This window comes from Apium graveolens, chromosome 4 (genome assembly GCF_009905375.1).
Source record: "Apium graveolens cultivar Ventura chromosome 4, ASM990537v1, whole genome shotgun sequence".
NCBI lineage: Eukaryota > Viridiplantae > Streptophyta > Magnoliopsida > Apiales > Apiaceae > Apium > Apium graveolens.
In genome coordinates, this window is record NC_133650.1 from 4,415,973 (window position 1) to 4,437,748 (window position 21,776).

At 33.9% G+C, this 21,776-nt stretch overlaps 2 protein-coding genes across 4 annotated transcripts; one reads left to right on the top strand and one right to left on the bottom strand.

Annotated features, from left to right (window-relative positions):
- Positions 1 to 5,366: 5,366 nt before the first annotated feature.
- LOC141717531 (putative inactive nicotinamidase At3g16190) lies at positions 5,367 to 8,236 on the bottom strand. Of its 3 annotated transcripts, none has more exons than XM_074519652.1 (5): positions 8,081 to 8,236; positions 7,871 to 7,984; positions 6,519 to 6,753; positions 6,322 to 6,438; positions 5,367 to 5,714 (listed from the first exon to the last, which is right to left on the bottom strand). In XM_074519652.1, exons 1-5 carry the CDS (start codon positions 8,129 to 8,131, stop codon positions 5,668 to 5,670), a joined length of 564 nt encoding a protein of 187 aa, XP_074375753.1. In that variant the 5' UTR covers positions 8,132 to 8,236; the 3' UTR covers positions 5,367 to 5,667. The 3 variants fall into 3 exon arrangements, with proteins under 3 accessions (XP_074375753.1, XP_074375752.1, XP_074375754.1); XM_074519651.1 differs by having other exon boundaries at positions 5,367 to 5,734; XM_074519653.1 differs by lacking the exon at positions 7,871 to 7,984 and having other exon boundaries at positions 5,367 to 5,734; positions 8,081 to 8,234.
- Positions 8,237 to 13,734: 5,498 nt separating this feature from the next.
- On the top strand, positions 13,735 to 15,942 carry LOC141717532 (auxin-responsive protein IAA27-like). The gene is made up of 5 exons (XM_074519654.1): positions 13,735 to 14,401; positions 14,591 to 14,820; positions 14,991 to 15,132; positions 15,508 to 15,569; positions 15,697 to 15,942. The coding sequence occupies exons 1-5, from the start codon at positions 13,920 to 13,922 to the stop codon at positions 15,732 to 15,734; spliced, it is 954 nt and encodes a 317-aa protein (XP_074375755.1). The 5' UTR covers positions 13,735 to 13,919; the 3' UTR covers positions 15,735 to 15,942.
- The last annotated feature ends 5,834 nt before the right edge of the window (positions 15,943 to 21,776 follow it).

Sequence of the window (21,776 nt, forward strand, 5' to 3'; positions counted from 1 at the left end):
CGAAAAAAATGAGAATAGCTGAACTCGAGCCCTTTACGGACAATACATGGAAAATAAAATTTTACTACATAGAAAAGAAAAGGTTTAGTCCCATGTCGCCCAACTAATTATCGATTTTCACCCGAACAATTTCAAATTTTAATCTAATATTTCAAAAAATAATTACTGATTAAATATTTGAATTATAATTTTAAACATGAAACGTATAACAAAAATAAGAATACAATTAATTTCTTTTTAAAAAAATCAACGACCTGGGTTTGAATTAATCTCGACTGAACGTGTTAAATCTTGTGAATTATCACCCTCATGTATATCAGTATAATTGAGTTCGAGTACTGTATACTAGTATAGCTCACTCAGCTTTGAGCTACACTAATATATGGTACCCGAATTCAATTTTCCGGACTATCTCGAGTTTGTTCAAGAACAGCTGCGACGGACCCATTGTTGTAAATATTGCAATGAATTTAATTAGGAGCAAATTGATTTACAAAATGAGAGTAGGATAAGTGTTACTTTAGTGAGGAGGTGGGAGAGTAACGTGATCAGTGTATAAAAGAGACATTTGTGAAATGAGACTCTTTTTTATTTCTCACACACAAATAATCTTAAATGTCAGTCTTTAACGACAATACATTAAAAATAGTTAGTTTATGAGTAAGAATCAGAGATCGACTAGTCAAAGGTTCTGGGATTTGGGAGCCACGCAAGTTGGTGTGGCACATGAGTCATAAAGAATGCATTATTTTATTTCTTTTTAAAGTAATTTTATTTAAAATATTTTTTGGATGAACATTCAAAATATTCACCATTTGAAAGTTGTGTATTCACTTTTTTTTAAAAAATAATAATAAAAAATGTGAATTTCAAGAATGCGTATTCACTTTTGTTTATTATTTTAAAAGGAATACACATATACATGATGATGTGCATTATTTATTTATTTTAAAAAAATATATTAAATATACATGAATATCAGTGGGCATTTTAGGCAGACATCATTTTGTATAGGTGAAACCGGAAAAATAGTGTATTTTTGGCATTGTTTCTTGTATATATTATATTACTCCTTCTGTTTTTTAATATATGACGTTTGACTTTTTGAGACACATATTTAGGAGGGTTGACTACATAGTTAGAATTATGATTTTTGAAAAATTCTTTTTTTGAATAAAATATGAGATCAAAACTTTTACTCACAAAAAAAAATTGAAAAAAATTATTTTAACTATATGATCAAATCTCCTAAATATGTGTGCCAGAAAGTCAAACGTCATATAATAAAAAATGAGTATTAATTTAAATAATTGGCTAAAATGTTAGTGTAAAGGCAATTAATGAAAATCAGGACCATTAGAAGCCTACAATTATTACACAACCCTCTGCTGCCATTGCAATTATTATATTCCTTGACAATTATGTAACCTATGCAACAACTATTTGTTGCATCAACTACTTGTAGCAATTTCATAAGTTTTAATTAAAAAAATATTTTATTTTAATGCCTAAAATTTGTTATTTGTATTAATTTCTTTTAGACGGAAGGATAAATTAGTAAACAATTTCATAATATTTAATTTTAGTTTTTTTAATATTTTTTTAAGTTTTAATCCCAAAATTTCAGCTACAACTAGGGTTGGATCACTAAATGTCCAAATCGATTGGTAAAACTAACTAATTCATGTCGAAATCAATTGGTATCATAAACCAAACAGTAGTTTGATGGTACAAAGAGTGGTTGAAGACCTAGAAAAGCAACCTTAAGTGTGAATCATTTGCTCTCACACACTGTGCAGACCTTTCTATTTTCTTAAATGTCACAGGCCCTGTATTACTTTAAAAGCCCGCCTTGTTTTTTTTGAATATCACGGGTTCCGTCGAGTAACCTGGTTACTTAACAAATGATTTGCTATTCTGATTTGTTAAGATACGAGATATGATCTTGATAAACCCAATTTCTCACATCTTAAGATTTTAGGAGAGCAAGGTAACTTAACATGATTGTCGAATATATCATCATATTGTTCAAGTTACTCTCCCTCTGCTTTGTTATTGTTCATTGTCATAATTCGATATCATAAATTCCCGTCCGCTTTGTTATTGTTCAATATTATAAGTTTTGAGAGTAACTGATTACCCTCTGTACCATTCATTTTTATACACTTTTTTTTTGAGATATCTCATTCAATTTTATACATTCCAACACTTACAAAAAATAGTAAAAATTTTATAATATAAAAATTAACTACATCCAATTACATTCACTATATTTTTCCACTACACTAACTTCATACATTAAATATTAATTGGTCCCATCACGTTACACACATTTCTTACTTTTTTTTTCCTAACATTCCACTTTTTCTTAATCCCTGTGCCGAATGGAGGCTTTGTTATAAAAATCTGCCGATTTTTCAAAAATCACCGATAAATTGCTCAAAAATCGGTCAAAAATATTTATCCGATTTCCGATAAATCACCGATTAATCATCCAATTTTTTAAAAATTGTTCGATAAATCGTAAATCGATACCTCAACCGAATAGTTTCGATTTCCGAAATCTGTAACACTGTATGAAGGGAGTACTTAACATATGTTTTATTATCCTACTGTTCTTGTTGAATATAATAAAATCATGTTAGAGTGACTCATTACTTAACAAGTGGCTCGATTATTCCGCTTGGTAGATCCGGGAAAAAAGATTATATGTCCTGGTCAAGGAAAAACATTAATTGCTGCCAAAAACTAAGAACAGTGTTTTAGCAACCTGGTTGAGTTATATGCACTAATAATAATTTAAAAGAAAAAGGGTAATGGACAGGAAAGCATAGCTGTAGTTGGAATGCAAGTAAAGAAATTAAAGTGGTAGTGAGTAGTGATCTTTCACAATCTGGCTTGGGCTCACTTCTATAAGATTCTAAACACACACTACATATGAGAGGAGTGTTGGGTAGCAATAGTTTTGGACTCGTTTGTTCAATTATCACTCCTTACTTGACTCTTATTTTATTTATTTGACTGATTGAACGAGAGAGAGAGAGGGAGAGAGAGAGAGAGGGGGAGAGAGAGAGATTTGCAATGCAAGATTGAGAGAGAGAGAGAGAGCGAGAGAGAGAGAGAGAGGGAGAGGGAGAGAGAGGGAGGGAGAGGGAGAGAGAGGGGGAGAGAGAGAGAGATTTGCAATGCAATATTGAGAGAGAGAGAGAGAGAGAGAGAGTTGCAATGCAATATTCCAAAACCAAAATAAATTTGGAACACTGAATTTTGAACATATGTAATAATAGTGCCTTCGATTGGTCACATCTTTCACGCTTGTTTAGATCTTTCTTCTTGTTTATACGTGACGCGTCCAATGTATACAGCCTCTGTCCTGAGCTGGGTGGGGGCTTAAATTATAGCGTATCGAATTTTCATATTATTTAAGAATATAAATTATTTTTTCTTGAATTTTTGAGTGGGATATTGAATTATTTAAATGACAGGATGTGATGGTAATGTACTAAAGTTTTGTTTGGTCAAAAGAGATGGAACAGATAACAGTGGGACTAACATCTGTATAGTTTGTTATGTATAGTTTGTTATGGGAAATTCGTAATTATTCAAGTGAGGTATTGATTAATTATTTATCCGATAATTATTCAATTGAGGTATTGATTAATTATTTATCGGATAGTTTTAAAAAAATAAGACGATTATCAGAAATTGGTGTAATCGGGCAGATATTTTTGTTTTTATCGATTTTTGAACAATTTATCGACAATTTTTTAAAAAATCGGCCGATTTGTATAATAATATTATAACACTGCAAAGTTTGAGTTTGAATTAAAAATATCGGATTGAAACTTGAACTCGACTGACCCTTCAATTTCAAGCTCAAAACTGAATTTACGAAAAAATTGAATTCAAATATTTTAAGAACTGAGTTCGACTATTTCACGAATAATTTGACGCACTGGTAATTGAAACATCCGTAAAGCTATGAGTTTCTATTTTCTAAATGAAAATTTTATAAAAACCTTAAAGACATTTTGAAGATAGTTTTTTAAAATATTTAAATTATGCATTAATTTTTTTTTTCACATTTTCAATTAATCGGATACTTTTGCACAAACTAGAGTAGTCCTATCCTAAGTCCTAAAGTGCGCACCGGCTAAATCGCGTCATAAATTCTCCTCCCGTGGGATTCGAACCTGTGACCAAGAGGTTAGTTTTCCTCCCTTTAACCAACTCAGTCAACACTTGCGGGCCCTAACTTTCTAGTTGAAGAGAATGATATACTTGAAAATCTACATTAGCACTTTGGCAAGCAACAAAATTGCTAACAGGAACATTTTTAAAAATAATAATAGTTTGGTAATGAATATTACAGTTCGTGCGGATAATATTCATGTGGTGGGAGTATATGACGTTATTATTAAAGCAGAAAAGATAAGATCCACTATATTACAACTTTTGAGAGGTCAGTTTCATTCTTTTTAGTATCAGTATTTTACTCTTTGTTTTTGTTGTTGAAAGAAATTTATTTTGTCACAGAAGAGGACGGCTAACGGCTTCACTCTTTCGATGTTTACGTACTTTCGGTCTAGCGGCGAAAACTGAGATTCTCGGATTATATATTTGATATTTTAGTCACGCATTTCAATTAAAATTTGGATGATCAAATTCTGACCAAACTCGATTCGTTTAATTTTACGAGTCGAGTCGACCCGGCTTGTATAGCTAAACGAGCCGGTTTAAACGAGCCGGCTCGTTTACTTTTACGTTTAATCAAGACTAAATTCTCAACCCGAACTCGACTCGTTTAATTTCACGAGTCGAGTCAAGCCAACTCGGTTAATTAAACGAGTCGGAATCTCTGTCCGAACTCGGCACGTTTAAATGAGTCGGAACCTCTGTCCGAACTCGAAACAAGCCGAGTCAAGCCCACTTAAAATAGTTCGAGTCAAATAAACGAGCCGAGTCAAATCCACTTAAAATAGTTCGATTCGGGCAAGCTCAATTACAGCCCTATGTGTGAGGGTGTAGTAGCCAAAAAAAGAAGAAGGAAAGATACCATACTAAAGATTGAATATTGCTAATTTTTTTATAATGAAGTAAATGAAATGCATATGTGGAAACGTGGATTGAATTGCTTAAAGCAACATTGGCCCAAAGTTTTGTTGCTGAGAAACAATGGATGCAGATGAATCAGACTTTTGTCATGTCAATCCGTTAAAAAGATAAACTACACATTACATGCTCAACATTTTCAAAAATTATAAAAGATGCACCATGTGCAAAAGAAATATATGACCCCAACTGCACGAGTTTGTGGAAACTGGGACCTTGGTATCATCAATCCAGGTTCAGGCCACAATTCTGAATTTTTCGCAACATTCGATTCTCATTCTCATCGACAATCCAAACGTGTCTTCTTAAAGTATGATGTAAGAGTTCAATGCGTAGAACGCAGCATTAGTTACATGATTTGAATCTACATTGATTAAGTTTAGCAAACTACACGATGTTGTTTTCTGATTAATTATACAACAAATTCACTGAGTTATATCACACGCTTACTTGCAATAGCAGGGCATGAAGAGATTGTGATCCAAGCATACTAAGTGCTCGTATAGTCATGCAATTCTTTCTCGAACTAATGTCCAAAAGCAAGTGTATCAATCATCAGATTTGGACCACTCTTGTAGTGTTGGCGTTGCAACTCCAACATTCTTCATGTCGAATATATTAGCTGGTCAGGAAATGTACTACTAATTAATTATTTCGATCTTTACAATCAATTAACGGTTATCAACAAAGGAGACTGGAGAGCAATGTCAATGACAAAATCATGAGATCAACCAAGATTTGACAGGCGAGGAAAATAGAAAGTCCAATTGAGAGTGACAATCAGGTTCCCATATCTTTAATGGCCTACAGTTGGATTTAGAGCAAAGCAGTGATATCCCATCACCTATTGTATTGCCATTGAAGATGAAACAATGACTTCTAAAGTTCGAGTATAAATACTGCTTTCTTCAAAGCATAAGGTGCAAGACAATGACAACGGAAATAGGTGCCCATACGAGCAATTGTCATTTTCTTAAGATTAGGACGTGGTCCTCGGTGATGGGGGGATTAAATCCAGAGAATATCAGAAAGAAAAGCAAAATTAGAAAGGTCAAAGGTAGAGTGTGAAAGTTAAAGGGAAATGCAACCCCTTGTTACTTGGGAAGGTTTGTGTCTAGGTTAGGTAGCTCACTAATTACAGTTACTAAAAGCAAAAAACATATGAATATTAACTTTTTGATGCGGTTTTAAGAGTATTATAGTGCATACCGGCATGTATTTCAGGCGTGGCAGCTGCCGTTGCATCAACGATGACGCTTACAGATGGATAATCAAGTGCCACTGCATCGAAGACGGTCTGTCTGATGCAGTTTGGAGTTTGTACACCTAAAAAGCGTAGTTAAGATTATACGGTACTACATACAATTTACTCCAAACTAATAAAAGTTTAAAAAAAGTTGCAGTACCAGTGACAACTAAAGTTCTGATTCCAGCACCCTGAAGAAGCGAATGAAGGTGGGTACCGAAAAATGCACTGAAACGTGTCTTTACCAACTTGTAATCAGTGCCCTTAATTTCAAGCCCATCAACCAGTTCAGAGCCCACACTATCCTTAGAAGTTGGTTTCGCCTTACCTTCAGAGTACAAGTGTCTGCGAAACAGTTCAACATCTCTTCCCATTGGATCATGCTCACGCACAACCTGTTTTAAAAAGAGTTATATTCAGACCATTTAGCTATGCCTTGTCTATCAACACCCAAAAAAAACTATGCCTTGTCTATACTGCAATTTTTCAAATTACTCTAAACTTTCTGTCTTTCCATCTCCAATAATGACTTGAGAAGTCCTGATTTTGCAATTCTTGACTTGCATTGATTTCCCTAAAATGACAACCTTAGCACCAATCCAAATCCAGCCTCCCAACACTAGACAATGCCCAAATTAACAACAAACATAGATCTATTCGAAACTACGATACCATATCCCATACATGGGAAACGAGTACTTGCAATGTACAAAAGAAATATAATTCAGTACTTCCATAATTTGATAATAGTTACACAATTTGAGTCTTGTTTAGCTCACATTTTACACCGTGAGGACAGTAGCGGATGTATACTTGTGGATGATGTGTCTCGTGACACACCATTTTTTTAAATATTTTTACATTTACAGATTAGAATTGTTTTGTGGCTGTCTGTCTAAAACATAACAAAACACGCTTATTTCGTCTGTGCTTCTCCCTCTAGACTTCTCCATGGATTTCTTTTTCCAATATTCGACTCTAAATCCTCCAAGTCTCTCAATAAATTCAGCCCCAAAGCTGTTTATGGCCATTATTACTTTACTAGATATCTCAAAATTTGAAATTTGATTAAAGAAAACAGAGGCTACAAGGTGTTTGTGGAAATGTCATAAAGAATTTTTGTTGATTATGCTTTGATATTTAGTGACAAAGATACAAGACATTTTGAATAGGTATCAAAACTTGAAGTACTTATTCTATTGTTATATGAATCAGTTTTTTTAGTGTACATATATAAAATATACAAAACACGAAATTACGCGAAACGAACGAATTGTCAGCTCTAACTGCACACATGAATCTTAACTATAAGAACCTTAATCTACTTCCACAGACACAGTCAAACTACAACATAAAACAAACATACAAGTTAAGTGACTTTAAAACCTTAAAGTGTTACCATCTTAGAGCAAGACCCGACCGGATATTATATTATATTCTAACATTCACCTCGCTCGAAAGCCTAACAATAAATTAAAATTAAATTAAAAGAAAAAAAATTAAGAAAAGTACCCAAATTACGAAAATGCCCCGGCGTCTAGCAACCTCAACAGCCTGGATAACATTAGGAACAATAGCTAGACCTCCATCAACTCTCATCGAACCATCTTTTACTATAAAATCTTTCTGTTTTATTTTTCAAATAGTCAAATAAAATAAATAAACACACATGCATATATAAATATATACACACATATATAGAGGAAGAAATTTAGACAGAACCTGCATGTCGATGACGAGAAGTGCAGTGTTTTTCCATTTGTTGTTGTCCATGTTTTTGTGTTCTGTTTTGCTGAATTTTGGGATGTTTTGTTAGAACATCACAGTTTATTATTGTGGCAGGATCAAGAAGATGAGGTGATATTTACTGTTGACTAAAGGTGGATTTCAATTTCATGGTTGTTATTAGATGGGCCTGCAAAGTTAAGAGGATTGTGCATGTGGCTTGTATTGACCAAGTAAAGCCCATATACTTCTCTTTGAAATTTAAGAGCCCAAATTTGTTCACACCTAATTCTAACTACAACGTTGGCAATTTGGGGTTTCGGGTCATGTACGTGTTTGTAAACCGGTCAATTTCGGATCATGTTAAAATTACCTAAAAATTAAATGAAACCAAATGATTAATCGGAAAAGAATGTAATTCTTAATAACGGGTCATTTTGGGTCACTTTCGCCGTGTGCATGTCATGTTCGGTTCACTTTCGTGTTTTCTCTCAGTAAATCAGATTACGAATCGAGTCGGTTTTGGGTTTCAGATCGTGTCCGAAATTGCCGCCCAACAATCACTCACATGCATGTTATTTAATTTTATGTTTAAGATATTTACTAATTATATTCATCGGTGTAAATATCAGAAATCGGAACCGATCAATTTATAATTTAGGGTTTAAGGCTTATTTTGGTGTTTGAATTATGAGATTCCAACTTGATAAATGAAAATAAGATGTTAATAAACTTTTTATTAACATCTCATTCGAGATATCACAATTGAATTTAAATCTCGAGTTGAAATTAAAATGTGAAGTTTGTTAAGAAAAATAAATAAATTTTCTCAGTATAAGAATGCCTATTTTCTAGCATCACATATTCAAATCTTTACCTTTTTTTCGCTAATTGGACAAACATAGACACTTATATTATCTTCTTTTGAACCCTCAATTGCAAATTTCCGATAAGAAAATGAGATACAGATACCGATAGTCGAATAGAACTTCGGTCGATAAAAAATGTGGATAATAGATCGCAAGTCTAACTGTTTATGTTAATAAAAAATATAGATAATAAATCGCAAGTCTAACTATCTAGGTCGCGACAATGCAATTGCGAATAATTGCAACTGAAGCACTTGGTACAAGTGCTCCAAATCTCATCATTACACAGTCCGTAATGCAATGCACCAGGGTCACAATCAAATCCCAACATTTTCTAGCAAGTGAGTGAGTTGCACCTCAGTTGCATCTTATGAACTAGAATTTTGTAACATGTTTGGTGGGTGTAATGTACTCATATAAATCAAATGTTTTGGGCCTCCGATATCATGATTTTTATACTGTATACCTTTTAACTGAAACAAAACTTCTAAACTAATAAAATTATTAATATATGATGAAATTTTTTATAATAAAAATATTTAAGTTATTAATATTAGTTTATTAGTTGTAATATATGTAAATTTTATCCGAACCGAATCGAGCTTACCGAGTTCGAGCTGAGTCTGAGTCAAACCAGAGATAAACGAGCTGAGTCCGAGCTGAACAGACAAAAAATTCGGCTCGGCTCATTTATTTATCTGAGCTCATTTTCACGTTCAAGACCAGCTCGTTTAAGAAGACGAGCTGAGCCGAGTGCACTTAAACGAGCCGAATCCGAGTTTTGTTCACGAATGACTCTGTTCATTTGCAGCTCTACTTTTAAGGTTCCAGTAAAGGTCGATATTTACCTCCCGCACGGCCTAATTATACTGTGCTCCCGAATTATAATATCGAGAGAAGAAAACGAGAATAAAATAGAAAGATTTGAAATATTTTTTTCATGTCGTGATCTTGATTTTTTTCGGAAAAATTTTGGCATAGTTTTTTTTTTCGTCAAAATATTATGCGCTAAAATAGCCAAGCAAATGTCAACTGGTTTTATGATAAAGCTATAAATGAACACAATCTATGGATAATATAGTTAGGGAGCGGCGGCTTTAAACTTTAACATACTTTTCCAAATTTTGATTATGAACAATGATCGTTTAATGGACCCTATACATCCTAGTTTGGCCATTTCACAATATTCCCACCATCTTAGCTTAATACGATTCTCGTAAGCCTGGTTATTAACACCCGTGAGGTATTTCCGAAACACTGTAACTTAACATGATATTATACTATCCTCGTAATTCCAGTTATTAACATCTCGAGATGTTTCAAAAATACGGTAACTTAACATGATATTATAGTAAGTTCCCAAGTTCGAGTCATGTATAAAGTATAAACATCGTGGATCAAAAACATTCTATTTGTTAAGAAAATATTAAATCGACAGCAACTTTTTAATTTTCAGAGCAAAAGGCATGTGTAAAGACTAAAATGCCCTCCACGGATGTAAATCAATAATCCTCGTAAAAATTAATGTGAGGGTAATTCAGTTTTTTCAGAGCTCTTTTACTCTTAAAATTAAATTTTTTCTCGGAATTTAATATTTTCCATTTTTTATTGTGATATAGGAAGGACCACAAATAATATAGGTTTAAGATGCCATTAAATTAGTGTGTAGACATGGGATGCACTTTTTTTTAAATGGAAAATAAGGCCAAATGCGTGCTTCCTTTTCGATCAATTGCCCTAGCTAGCAACTTGTAGTGCTTTACTAGTGTATCAATGGTGGCTACCATGTCTTCGTTTGAGTACCAATTTGATATTTAACCCGACATGTAAGTCGTAAATTAAACAACTTGAAACCCGTAACATTTTAGGACATAAATTTTGTCTCGATTTTTAACAAACGTGAATTGAATCTTTAACGAGAATGGAGCCGAACTCGATCTTTCTGTAAATAAAAAGTTGGTCGGGTTTGAATTTGAATTTCATGCCAGGCAAACAAAATTAAATCTGTCAGAAATTTTGTGGCCCGGTATCATGGTTGTAAAAATCGGTAATCGTTACTAATCGGTTTAGGTACCGATTATGGATTAATTGTCAAATCGGGGATTAATCCGAACAAAAATCGGATATATTTATATATTTAATATATTTACCTATTTATTATGAAATATATAATTCAAAAATAATTTATAAATATTAATCGGATTTCAAAAATCATATCGGCCAAATATTTTTTAAGGATTAATCGATAATTTTTTTAAAAATCGGGGATTTTTAGAACACCGCTCGGTATTAATGTTGGTAAATATCCATCCGATCAATTGAAATCCAGCAAGAACATAGCAGTTACTGCTGCTTCCTCTTGGGGAACAAGGCCTAATCTAATCTATGATTTAATGCATTTAAGTCAACTATTAATCTGTTTAAGCGCTGTAGTTAAAGTAATGGCCATTGTCTCGCTTGTAGAGTTCAAATGTATTGCTCATTGCCAAAGTGACTCGACTTCTTCACTAATTTGTTAATAATTTGGAAATTCGTAAATTCGTAGTCACGAGATCATTTTCTAATGATTAAGCTATCACAAAATTAGTAAGTTTTGACAATTCAGTTGATGCAAAATTTTAAATTACTCATGTTTTTTATGATGCTTTGATTTTTACACACATTTTAATCTGTTTTGATCGGTCAGTTATTAAAATAATTTTTAAAATTTTCTTTTTGTTAATTAAAATGTATATTTTCTACTTTTATTCACAAATTTCCTTTTAACAAATAATATTTGTAACTAGCCGATCAAAATACATTTAAATACATGCAAAAGTTAGAAGGAGTCGTGACTAAGTTGAGTCATTTTTACAGGAACGGACTCACCAGATATATCTCCGGTCAATTAGTGGGTGAAGAACAAAATTAGACAATTTTTATATAAAATTAACAAAATGACCAATTTCTTAAAAGTTGACCAACTTTAGCCGATTGGATACTAAACTGTCAGTGGAGTATTCACTTTATATAAGATACCAACTGTTCAGTGGAGTATCACATATATGAAATACCCAACCATCAGTGTGATACCCAACTGATAGTGCAGTATTCAATCGGCTAAAATTGACCACTTTTTCAGAATGACTATTTCGGTTAAATTTTTCAAAAATTGCTATTTTTGTCATCTTTTCTCGATTAGCGAGGAGTTTGATAATTACCACGATTACGGGGATTGATAAAATCAGTAAATCACAACGCAGAAATGGCAGAGAGGGAGAGGGGATTTAAATTTGTCTCATGACTTGAGAAATCGAGATATAAATGTAATGAGACAGAATATTAATATTACATGTTCAATCACTTTCCGTTAAACCTAATTTTATGAATCCAGCACAATCCAGCTTTTATTCTCTCTCCTTTCATTTTCTCTCCAGGCTCTTTCCTGCAATGTCTTGTCCGTGCGATTCTCTTATTGAATCTGCACATTTTAGAGCTTGTTGATTAAAGTTGATAAACATATGATCCGCTGATAAAAGGCCCTTTCCCGGGCTTTCCTCAGCTACCTGTTGCTCGAGCTCGAATGCTCGATGTGATTCAATCGAGATTTTAAAAGATTGTTTGAACTTTGAAATTTTGAAAATCCTAGGATATTTAATTTAGATTCTAAAAGATTCTTTAAAATCTGATGGTATTTAATAAGGATTGAAAAAGTCTTTTAAAATCCGGGGTATTCAATTTAAATTTTAAAAAGTTTATTAAAATCTGGTGGTATTCGATTTGGATTTTAAAAAATCCATTAAAATATGGTGGTATTTAAAAGTTCATGATTTTTTTTGTATTTTATAAAATTATAGATTTTGATGAATTTGCTAGTGTATTTTATGTTTTCAGAATTAGCAAAATCTAAGAGATTTTGATGGATTTGTAGAAATCACTACTCAAATCAGTAAGACTGTACGAGAATTAATCCAACGGCTCCGCTAAAATACGCATATAATTAAAATCATCCAAAATCAGCACCAATTATTCAAAACCAATGAATTTGTTATAAATCCCTAAAATCTAAATTGAATACACCCTCCTACGTCTGATTTACGGAAATTTTTTGTGAGGTAAAATTGATGAACCGGTTGAAATTCATAGATATTCTGCTTAAGTCGACTACAAATCATACATTTTTTTGCATCAAATCATATGTGCTACTAAGTACGTAGATTTAAGACGAATTTGGACTCATTACTTCGTGTACGATCACTCAAAATCAAAAAATATTCACTAACTCGTGTTTGACTTGAATTGGAAATAATTGCGAGCAAGTGATAAATTATGGCCTGTTATGAAAATATATTGGACAAAAAAATACAGACTAAAAAAGGGTGAAAAACCAAAATACCCACCATTTGAGAAAATTTGTCCAAAATACCGATTGGCGGGGAGTTCCGCCCTAAATACCCACTGAATACGCATTGCTTACATGCGGATTCTAATTTTTTAAAATTTGTAAAGAACACGCATGTACAGAATGCGTGTTTCTTTTTTGATTTTTAGCGAATACGCATTTTCAAGATGCGTATTCCTATTAATTTTAAAAAGAAACACACATTTTTGCAATGCGTGTTCTTTACATTTTTTGAAAAACCTGAATACGCATGTGTGCAATGCGTAATCTCTGGATATTTAAGGCGGAACTCGCGCAGCTGAAAATCGGTATATTTTGGGCATTCTTTCCTCAAAAATCGATAAGACAAACATCGATTTAATTTGTTCAATTACTATCATAATCTGGATGAGCATAGGAGATCTATCTACTATGTTCAATGCTGCTTTCAGCATTTACAAAAGGAAGTTGTGTTTATTACTGGTCTTCATCCAGAATAAAGCCCTTGAGTCCTCATTTTTCTTCTTAGGAGTTTTAAGTACTCTAAAAATTACTCTCCTTCCTCTATGTTCAGTACAATTTTCATATTTTATACTGTTCAATTTCGATGACTTCACCACTGCAACATGACTACATAAGCTTATCAGAGACTCATACAATGGAGGGAAGCTCTGAGAACAACAAAAACAATGTTCTTAACCTTAAACAGACAGAGCTCAGGCTCGGCTTACCTGGTTCCGTGTCTCCCGAAAGGAAGCCTGGAAATGAGGTGCCTCTGTTTGGAAAAGCCCTGAAAGATACCAAAGTTGGAGGGTTTTGTCCATTAAAGAACTTTCTTTCAGGTGCTAAGAGAGGTTTCTGTGATGCAACTCATGGTTCCGGAAAATGGGCTCTTTCGATTGATGGTACTGGATCAGAGGTGCCTGATTTGGTAAATGGTTCTGTTCTGTACTCCCCTAGAAATGAAAATGGTGGTTTGCATGGGTTTTCAGTTAAAGAAGCTGGTCTTTCTTCTGCTGGTTTGAAGCCTGTTGAAGAGAACAAGACTTCTACAACAAATGAAAATACTACTAGTACTCCTGCTTCTAAGTAAGTTATGTCATTCTTGTTAATTATTAAGTCCTGTTCAAGATAGATCATTGAACATACTCAACTATGGTGCCTCTAGTTTATAGTTCTGGTCTTGTAGTGTCATGTTAGGCGTTTAAAATAAGCGTTTCAAGTTTAATAGATGTCGAAAACAAGGCCCTAATCTTGGAAATTTTGTCTTTGTTGCAGAGCACCGGTAGTTGGATGGCCTCCTATCAAATCATTCCGGAAGAACACACTGGCTACCAATACATGTAAGAACAGAGAGGTTGTGGAAAGAGATTCAATTACAGGGTGCATTTTTGTTAAGGTTAGCATGGATGGTGCTCCTTATCTGAGAAAAGTTGACCTCAAAACCTGCTGCAGTTACGCAGAACTTTCATCAGCTCTCGAGAGTATGTTCAGCTGCTTTACTATTGGTAAGCATCTCTCTCTTTTTGCTCATCAAGATCTGAGGAAAAATTATAATAGTTGTCTATCTATGATGAGATTGAACTGTCAGAGTAACAGTGGTAAAGAATCCATAAGTACTGCATAACCTTTATTTTTCAGCCAGGCCTAACTTGTATCATACATGCCTGCAATTCAGGGCAATGCACCTCTAAAGGACTTCCAGAACGAGAGGGTCTGAGTGCTAGTCGATTAATAGATCTTGTTCATGGCTCTGAATACGTGCTTACGTATGAAGACAAGGACGGGGACTGGATGCTTGTTGGCGATGTTCCTTGGAAGTAAGCCAACACTTTTACACTTTTAAACTTTGCATCTTATTAGACATATGTGCATTGCAACTAGAGGCGAAAAAAGAAGAACAAATTACAAAAGTACATCAAGAAATCAGGCTGTTACTCTCAAGAGTTTTAGAGCTCTGTTGGCATAAATATCTGATATATGTTCATTTAGTAGTTCATAGTTACATAACTAACTGTTACTCTCAACATCTGTTCTTGTTAAGTAACCACGATCTAAAACCTTAAGGTGTCAGGCAAATGCCCCAACATGATCTTATACTCTTCAACGGTTCTGCTAAATTGATATGCTGTTTATAATGTCAGCTACTTGAAAACTTTTATAAATACTAATATCAATGATCTTCACTCAATCAGTATGTTCACAGACTCGTGCAAGAGGTTAAGGATCATGAAAGGCTCCGAGGCAATTGGTTTAGGTATGCTCTGGTCCGGAACCTGTCATACCAGATCCTAATTTCTCACTAAAAGTTTACATATTCTCATTAACTTAAGTAGCCTTGTGTTCATAATCCAAAAGTAAGATTGTATATGTGTTGCTTGCAGCACCGCGGAGCACGGAGAAATGCAAGAGCCGTCAGTAGAAAATTATGCCTGTAAAACTGAAGCCTGGGAATTTTGTTCATGCAAGTGTTTTAGTATCTCATATATTTTTACATTTCAGAAGTTGTAGTACTTTTCCTAATGTCAATATCTTCTTAGCTTGCAGGCAGAAGATATATAAATGTATTATTTAGTGCCCAACTATGTAAATGTAAGCTCTAGATGATTTTAAACTCGGGTGTTCTCAAATGTAACTACTGTATGATAGATATTTACCAGTAACAACTAAGATTAAACAGTTCTACTTGCCTGAATGAGTATGAAAATTCAGGCACCATAGTTTACCAAACTGGAATGAGTATAAAAAACTCCAGCAACATAGTTTACCAAAATGAGTACTTAAACTATAACACTACATATTGCACAAAAGACTTGTCAAACTTAACAATGCCTTCCATATTTCATTTTCAGTAAAACAAATACTGAGAATCTATTGCAGCTACCACCTTCTGCAAAAAAAAGAAAAGAAGAAGAAAGCTTGCGAGATGCAGCCTATGGAGTTATTCATACTGTTTTGCACACCCGAATTTAAACCTAAAATAGTATAAATTAAGGTGTCAACAACCTATTTATGACAAATAAGTAGTAGATGCCCAGTTGATGGTAAAAAACAACATTCTGAACCACAACAAGTTGTTGAAGGACACTCTCCTTTTAAATGGTTGCAATCGACAAAAATTTACTAGAAAGGCAAAACGAAGGATGGGATGACACCTTTAAGATTGCATTCATCAATCTTGGATGTTACATAAGTTTTTCAGTCTGCTAAGTTATACAAATAAATTCAAAATTGATACATTGAGTGGAAAGTTCAAAGAAGAACAATGTATGAACACAGAAGCTGCTTCTGCTAATAGTTACCAATCACTTGCCATAGCTGCAGCTAATAATCATTAAAAGCACATCTTCTTACTCCTGCATAAATTCTCCTCTGCTTCAAATTTTCTCTTGCCAAGATTGCTTATACTGTTATCTTCCACTGGCCCTTCTTGCGGATCACATTCCAGAGTCCTCATTATCCAATCTACATCAAAACAGGGACCTAAATCTTCTACGTCTCCCTGAATATCAAAAGAGGGATCTATATCACCTAGGTCTCCCCAACTGAAACCCTCACTTCCAAGGCCATCAAAACCAGAATCCCCAAAAATATCATCCAACTCTTGAAATTGAGTAGCAGGAGACTGATCATCAATACCACCATGTATCCCATTGAGATTCTCTGTTGTTATACTGCTAGGGCCCTCTACATTCATGTTGATGGTATCTTCTGTTTCCTGAGATTGATTAGCACCAGACTGATTATCAACACCACCATTTATCGCAGTGAGATTTTCTGCTATTACAAAACTAGTTACCTCCAAATTCTTGTTGATAATCTCTTCTTTCTCGCGGGCTTCACTACTAGTTCTTATAACATTACCAGCAATTTTGTTCCCTGATTTAAGATTAACCGTGCACGGCTTTGAAGAATCATAAGTAATTTTACACAAAACAATACTATGAGCAGAATCCAAACCAGCATTAATCCCACTCAAACTATACTCATGCATCTTAAAAAATCCAATTTTACTCCAATCAAATCCAATCAAACCCGAATCAATCTCGTTAATCTCAAACGCCAAGTACCTCTTCTCCCCAACCACATTACCCTCTCCATCTCTGATTTGTTTTCGCGTTGTCTTTCCATCCCAAGTACCACACCCTGCCTTTTTCGAGGTATGCTCAGAAGTAACAAAACCAGCTTTTCTCGAACTAGCCTTTTTCGAATTATTTGATCTCGAAACTTTTGATAACTTGGAAAACACAAACATGCACTTCTCAGTGTCTTTAAGATGAGGCGAGAAGAACCAAGATTGATCATCGTCAGGAAAAACATGCCACGGATTCAAAGACGGACCGTACACTTGTCTGAACTTGATAAAGTTGCATGGGAGTTGTTTTCCCATAATCATTGGCTTCAGATAATCAGTAATTAGTTCTTCGTCAAAGGGATCAAACCTGAATCCTCTCGCGTATTTACTCGTTTCTTCCTCTGCCAGTGCCATCTTCCTTCTTTACTAGTCAAAAACAAACTCAAAATCAAACTCGAACTAGATTGTTGTAATAATAACAGTAACCCTAGATTGTTGTAGTAATAATGTAGATAATGTGCGTGTGTGATCAGAGAGAGATTAAGATTTAAGAAGAGCTATGAAGGATACGAGGCTATATATAGATATTGTGGAAGCGAGTAATTTCTAATTCATCTTGGAAAGAGATTGTAAGTTGTAACAATAAATTATTACAGCCTGTTTTCTTACAGGCTTGATGATCAGACCCGGTGTTGTTTAAGACTTAATAATCCCACCAGACTAGACTTCAAATACTTGTCTTTCAATAATAAATCTTAACTTATTACAAAAAAAAGATTAATTCTTCAATTCTTAATTATGTTTAAGTGAAAAGCACGAAATTAATCATTGATTTAATTTTTTAATTGATCAAATGTTTTAAATCAACATAAATTTATTATAATTTTAAGTTCAAAAAATAAGATATGTTTTTATTAATATTGAATGAGGGAAGGGGAATAGTTTATTACGTCAAAATAAAAAATTTAAGAAGACTTAAATTTAAATAACAATTATAAAAATAAATTTACATTTGAACAAAATACTATATTCTACTGTAATTTAAACAATCACAAACATTTTTACCGTAACCTCTATAGATCGCTCTCAGCAGTGGCAATGAATACTCCTATACATATTGTTTCATATTAATGTCAAATACAGAATAAAATGTCCTACCACAATGCCACCACATCCAAAAAATACATCTCATATACACAAACAAATAAATCATACATTCGTTGGGCGATAACATGACTATGCAGTTAACAACACAAGGTAAAATAATTTCAAGCCGAACAATTTAGAGTATGCATGTGTATTGCACAGGTTATAGAGTTAGTTAGTTTAATTTGAAGACTGAAAGTAACAGTTTAAATAAAAAATTATACAAAATTGATGAAAATTGTATAAAGTTTTTTCTATGACAAATTTTTTAGTCTAATATCAAGGATCTTGATAAAATCCCAAAATTGTAAAATTTAAATTTATTCAGTACTAAACAGTTGGCACGCATATTTTATATAATAAAATAATATAGTACTTCGGATGAGGTCATTCTTTTTAACTTTATATTGATGTGATAAATAACTGGAAAACATATTTGGTATATACTGAACACTTTTATTTTTTTGCTTACTGGAACCTATTATAAAATCAGGATAAATACTTGCTATATTTAGACAAGGCTAATAGAGGAGTCTCTGACCTTTGTCAACTCAAGAGCTGAACTGCAAAATAAATTATAAGCATATCTTCTCTAACGTTCCTGCATATGTTATACAAGACTCTTTTACAAATTCTTCACGGCTAAAAAATAGGAAAAGGTGGTTCCACTACTTACTTAACCTAACTTACACTTATCTACAGCAAAGACCAAGTCTTTGCTATTTATTTGCACTCAAATAATAAATTAAGTTAGCACATAACAAATTCCTCCCCTCTAAAAACCTGACCTTGTCCTCAAGGTTGTGTTTCGGAAACTGGACTTTCATCATCTTCAAATCTTCCCAAGTCGACTCAGCTGGGGATAAACCACGCCAATGAACGAGAATTTCTTTCACACCTTTTCGAGCTCTATAATCTAGAATAGCTTGAGGCATTGGATAAAGAGACCCATCATCATCTTTGATAGCTGGCAACTCTGTATGCACTTCAATTTTGTCTCCAACTTTTTTCTTTAATAAGGAAACATGGAACACAGGATGTATTCGAGACTCTTTCGGCAAGTCCAACTTATAAGCAACAACGCCAATTTTTTTGACAATCTTAAATGAACCATAATATTTTGGAGATAGCTTCATATTTTTCCTCATTGCAACTGAAGCTTGATGATATGGCTGCAATCTTAAATAAACCCAATCTCCCTCTACAAACTCCCCATCTCTATGGTGGCTATCATAAACCTTTTTCATTCGTGATTGAGCTTCTTTTAAAGTGGTCCTCAAATCTCTTATAACTTGATCACAAGCCACCAGTTCTTTCTCTACAGAATCTACCTTTGCCATGCCTGGAATGTAAGACAACAAGTTGGGAGGAGGCCTGCCATATACTACTTCAAATGGTGTGGTTTTAATAGCTGAATGGAAGCTCGTATTATAACAATATTCTGCCCATGACAACCACTGGCTCTATTCCTTTGGTTTTTGGGTGATACGCATAACTAAAGTTGAAACTGGTGCCATTTAGCTTAAATAACTCTGACCAAAACAAGTTAGTAAAAGTTACATCACGATCACAGACAATGGACTTCGACATCCCATGTAATTTAAAGATATTATCAACAAATATTTTTGCAACTCCAGCAGCCGTGTAAAGATGAGATAAAGAGATAAAATGTGCATACTTGGACAACCGATTAACTACCACAAAAATTGTAGTTTTACCTTTAGACATAGGTAAGCCGCCAATAAAATCCATACATATGTCTTCCTATACGCATTGTGGAATTGGAAGTGGTTGGAGTAACCCCGCTGGAGACAAATGTTCAGATTTGTGTCTTTGGCAAATATTGCAAGCTGCAATGAACTTTCAAACCTTATGCCGCATTCCTAGCTAGTAAAAATCTATTCGTATCCTCTGAAGAGTTTTCTGGTAAACCTCATGAGTACTGTTGTGAAATTGTACCAGTATCTGTTATTCCTAGTGGACTAACAATGAGATTTACAGAAGGGGGGTTGAATGTAAATCTCAAAACTTTTTCAAGTTTTGAGCAGTTTATGAAAGTTGTGTGTTCAAGAAGAACAAGTGTGTGAATTGCTTTAAGCTAATACAGACAGATATATATTCAAGCACAAATGTAAAGAACACAACAGACCTTAAAAACTTTTCTGGTGGATTTGTTGTTCCACCAGAGATGGTATTTTAGAAAATCTGTGATTAAACAATGTTGATCACAGCTGCATCCTAGTACAACTAGATGAATTTTCTCTCAATATTTTTCTAAACAGCTCTGGAAAATCTCTCCTCTAATTACTAGCTTCTACTTGGTTTTATATTACCAAGTGTACAAGTGAAGAACAATATAAAATACAGTAATAAAATAAGATCTTCACTTGCTTCTTTTCCTGTTCACTCCAGTACTTTGTTGACTATTGCATCTTTGTACTAGAGAAGAACGGCTGCTTTTTCTGTTGTTCCTGAAATTCGGCTACCACATCTCAGTTGTCTCTATCAACCCATGTGCCTCTGTTTGTAGGTACAACTACCCCTTATCAACGGCTAATCATCAGAACATCCGTTGAAGCTTTCATCCGTTGATGCACTCATCCGTTGAAGGATGTTATCCGTTGAAGCTTTCATCCGTTGATGCACTCATCCGTTGAAGGATGTTATCCGTTGATGACTTTATCCGTTGAAGCTTTAGAGACATCCGTTGAAGCTTAGCTTCTCATCCGTTGAAGGTCTTTAAGTCATCCGTTGATACCACTTCACTTATACAAATTACAAGGCATGAAGTATTTACAATTGGCCTTCCTATCTGCATATCATCTAGTAGTCAACATGACTCATAGTTTCTCTCAACTTCCAAGAATTATATTTTAAATACAGAGACTGAATATGCTACAACACTAGACTTATTTCTAAGTAAAGCTACACCATCAACGGATAGCCAAAGTGGTCTTATCCGTTGAGGCTACAGACACTAAATTTCTACTTAAGGATTTTGTTAAACATATCATCAAACTAATGCACATACATTCCTAACAATCTCCCCCTATTTATGTCTATAAGAATTGTAGGCATAAATTCAGGGTTAACTTGATGATAACAAAACACTTAACAGATATATGAATTGAAACTAAGTAGAAATTTAAAAATGCTGCAAAAGTGTATGTACTAGGAGATAATTGAAGATTTACAGTGTTTCCAAGGACACTCCTTTAGTCTGAGCAAATCATCTTTTCTTCT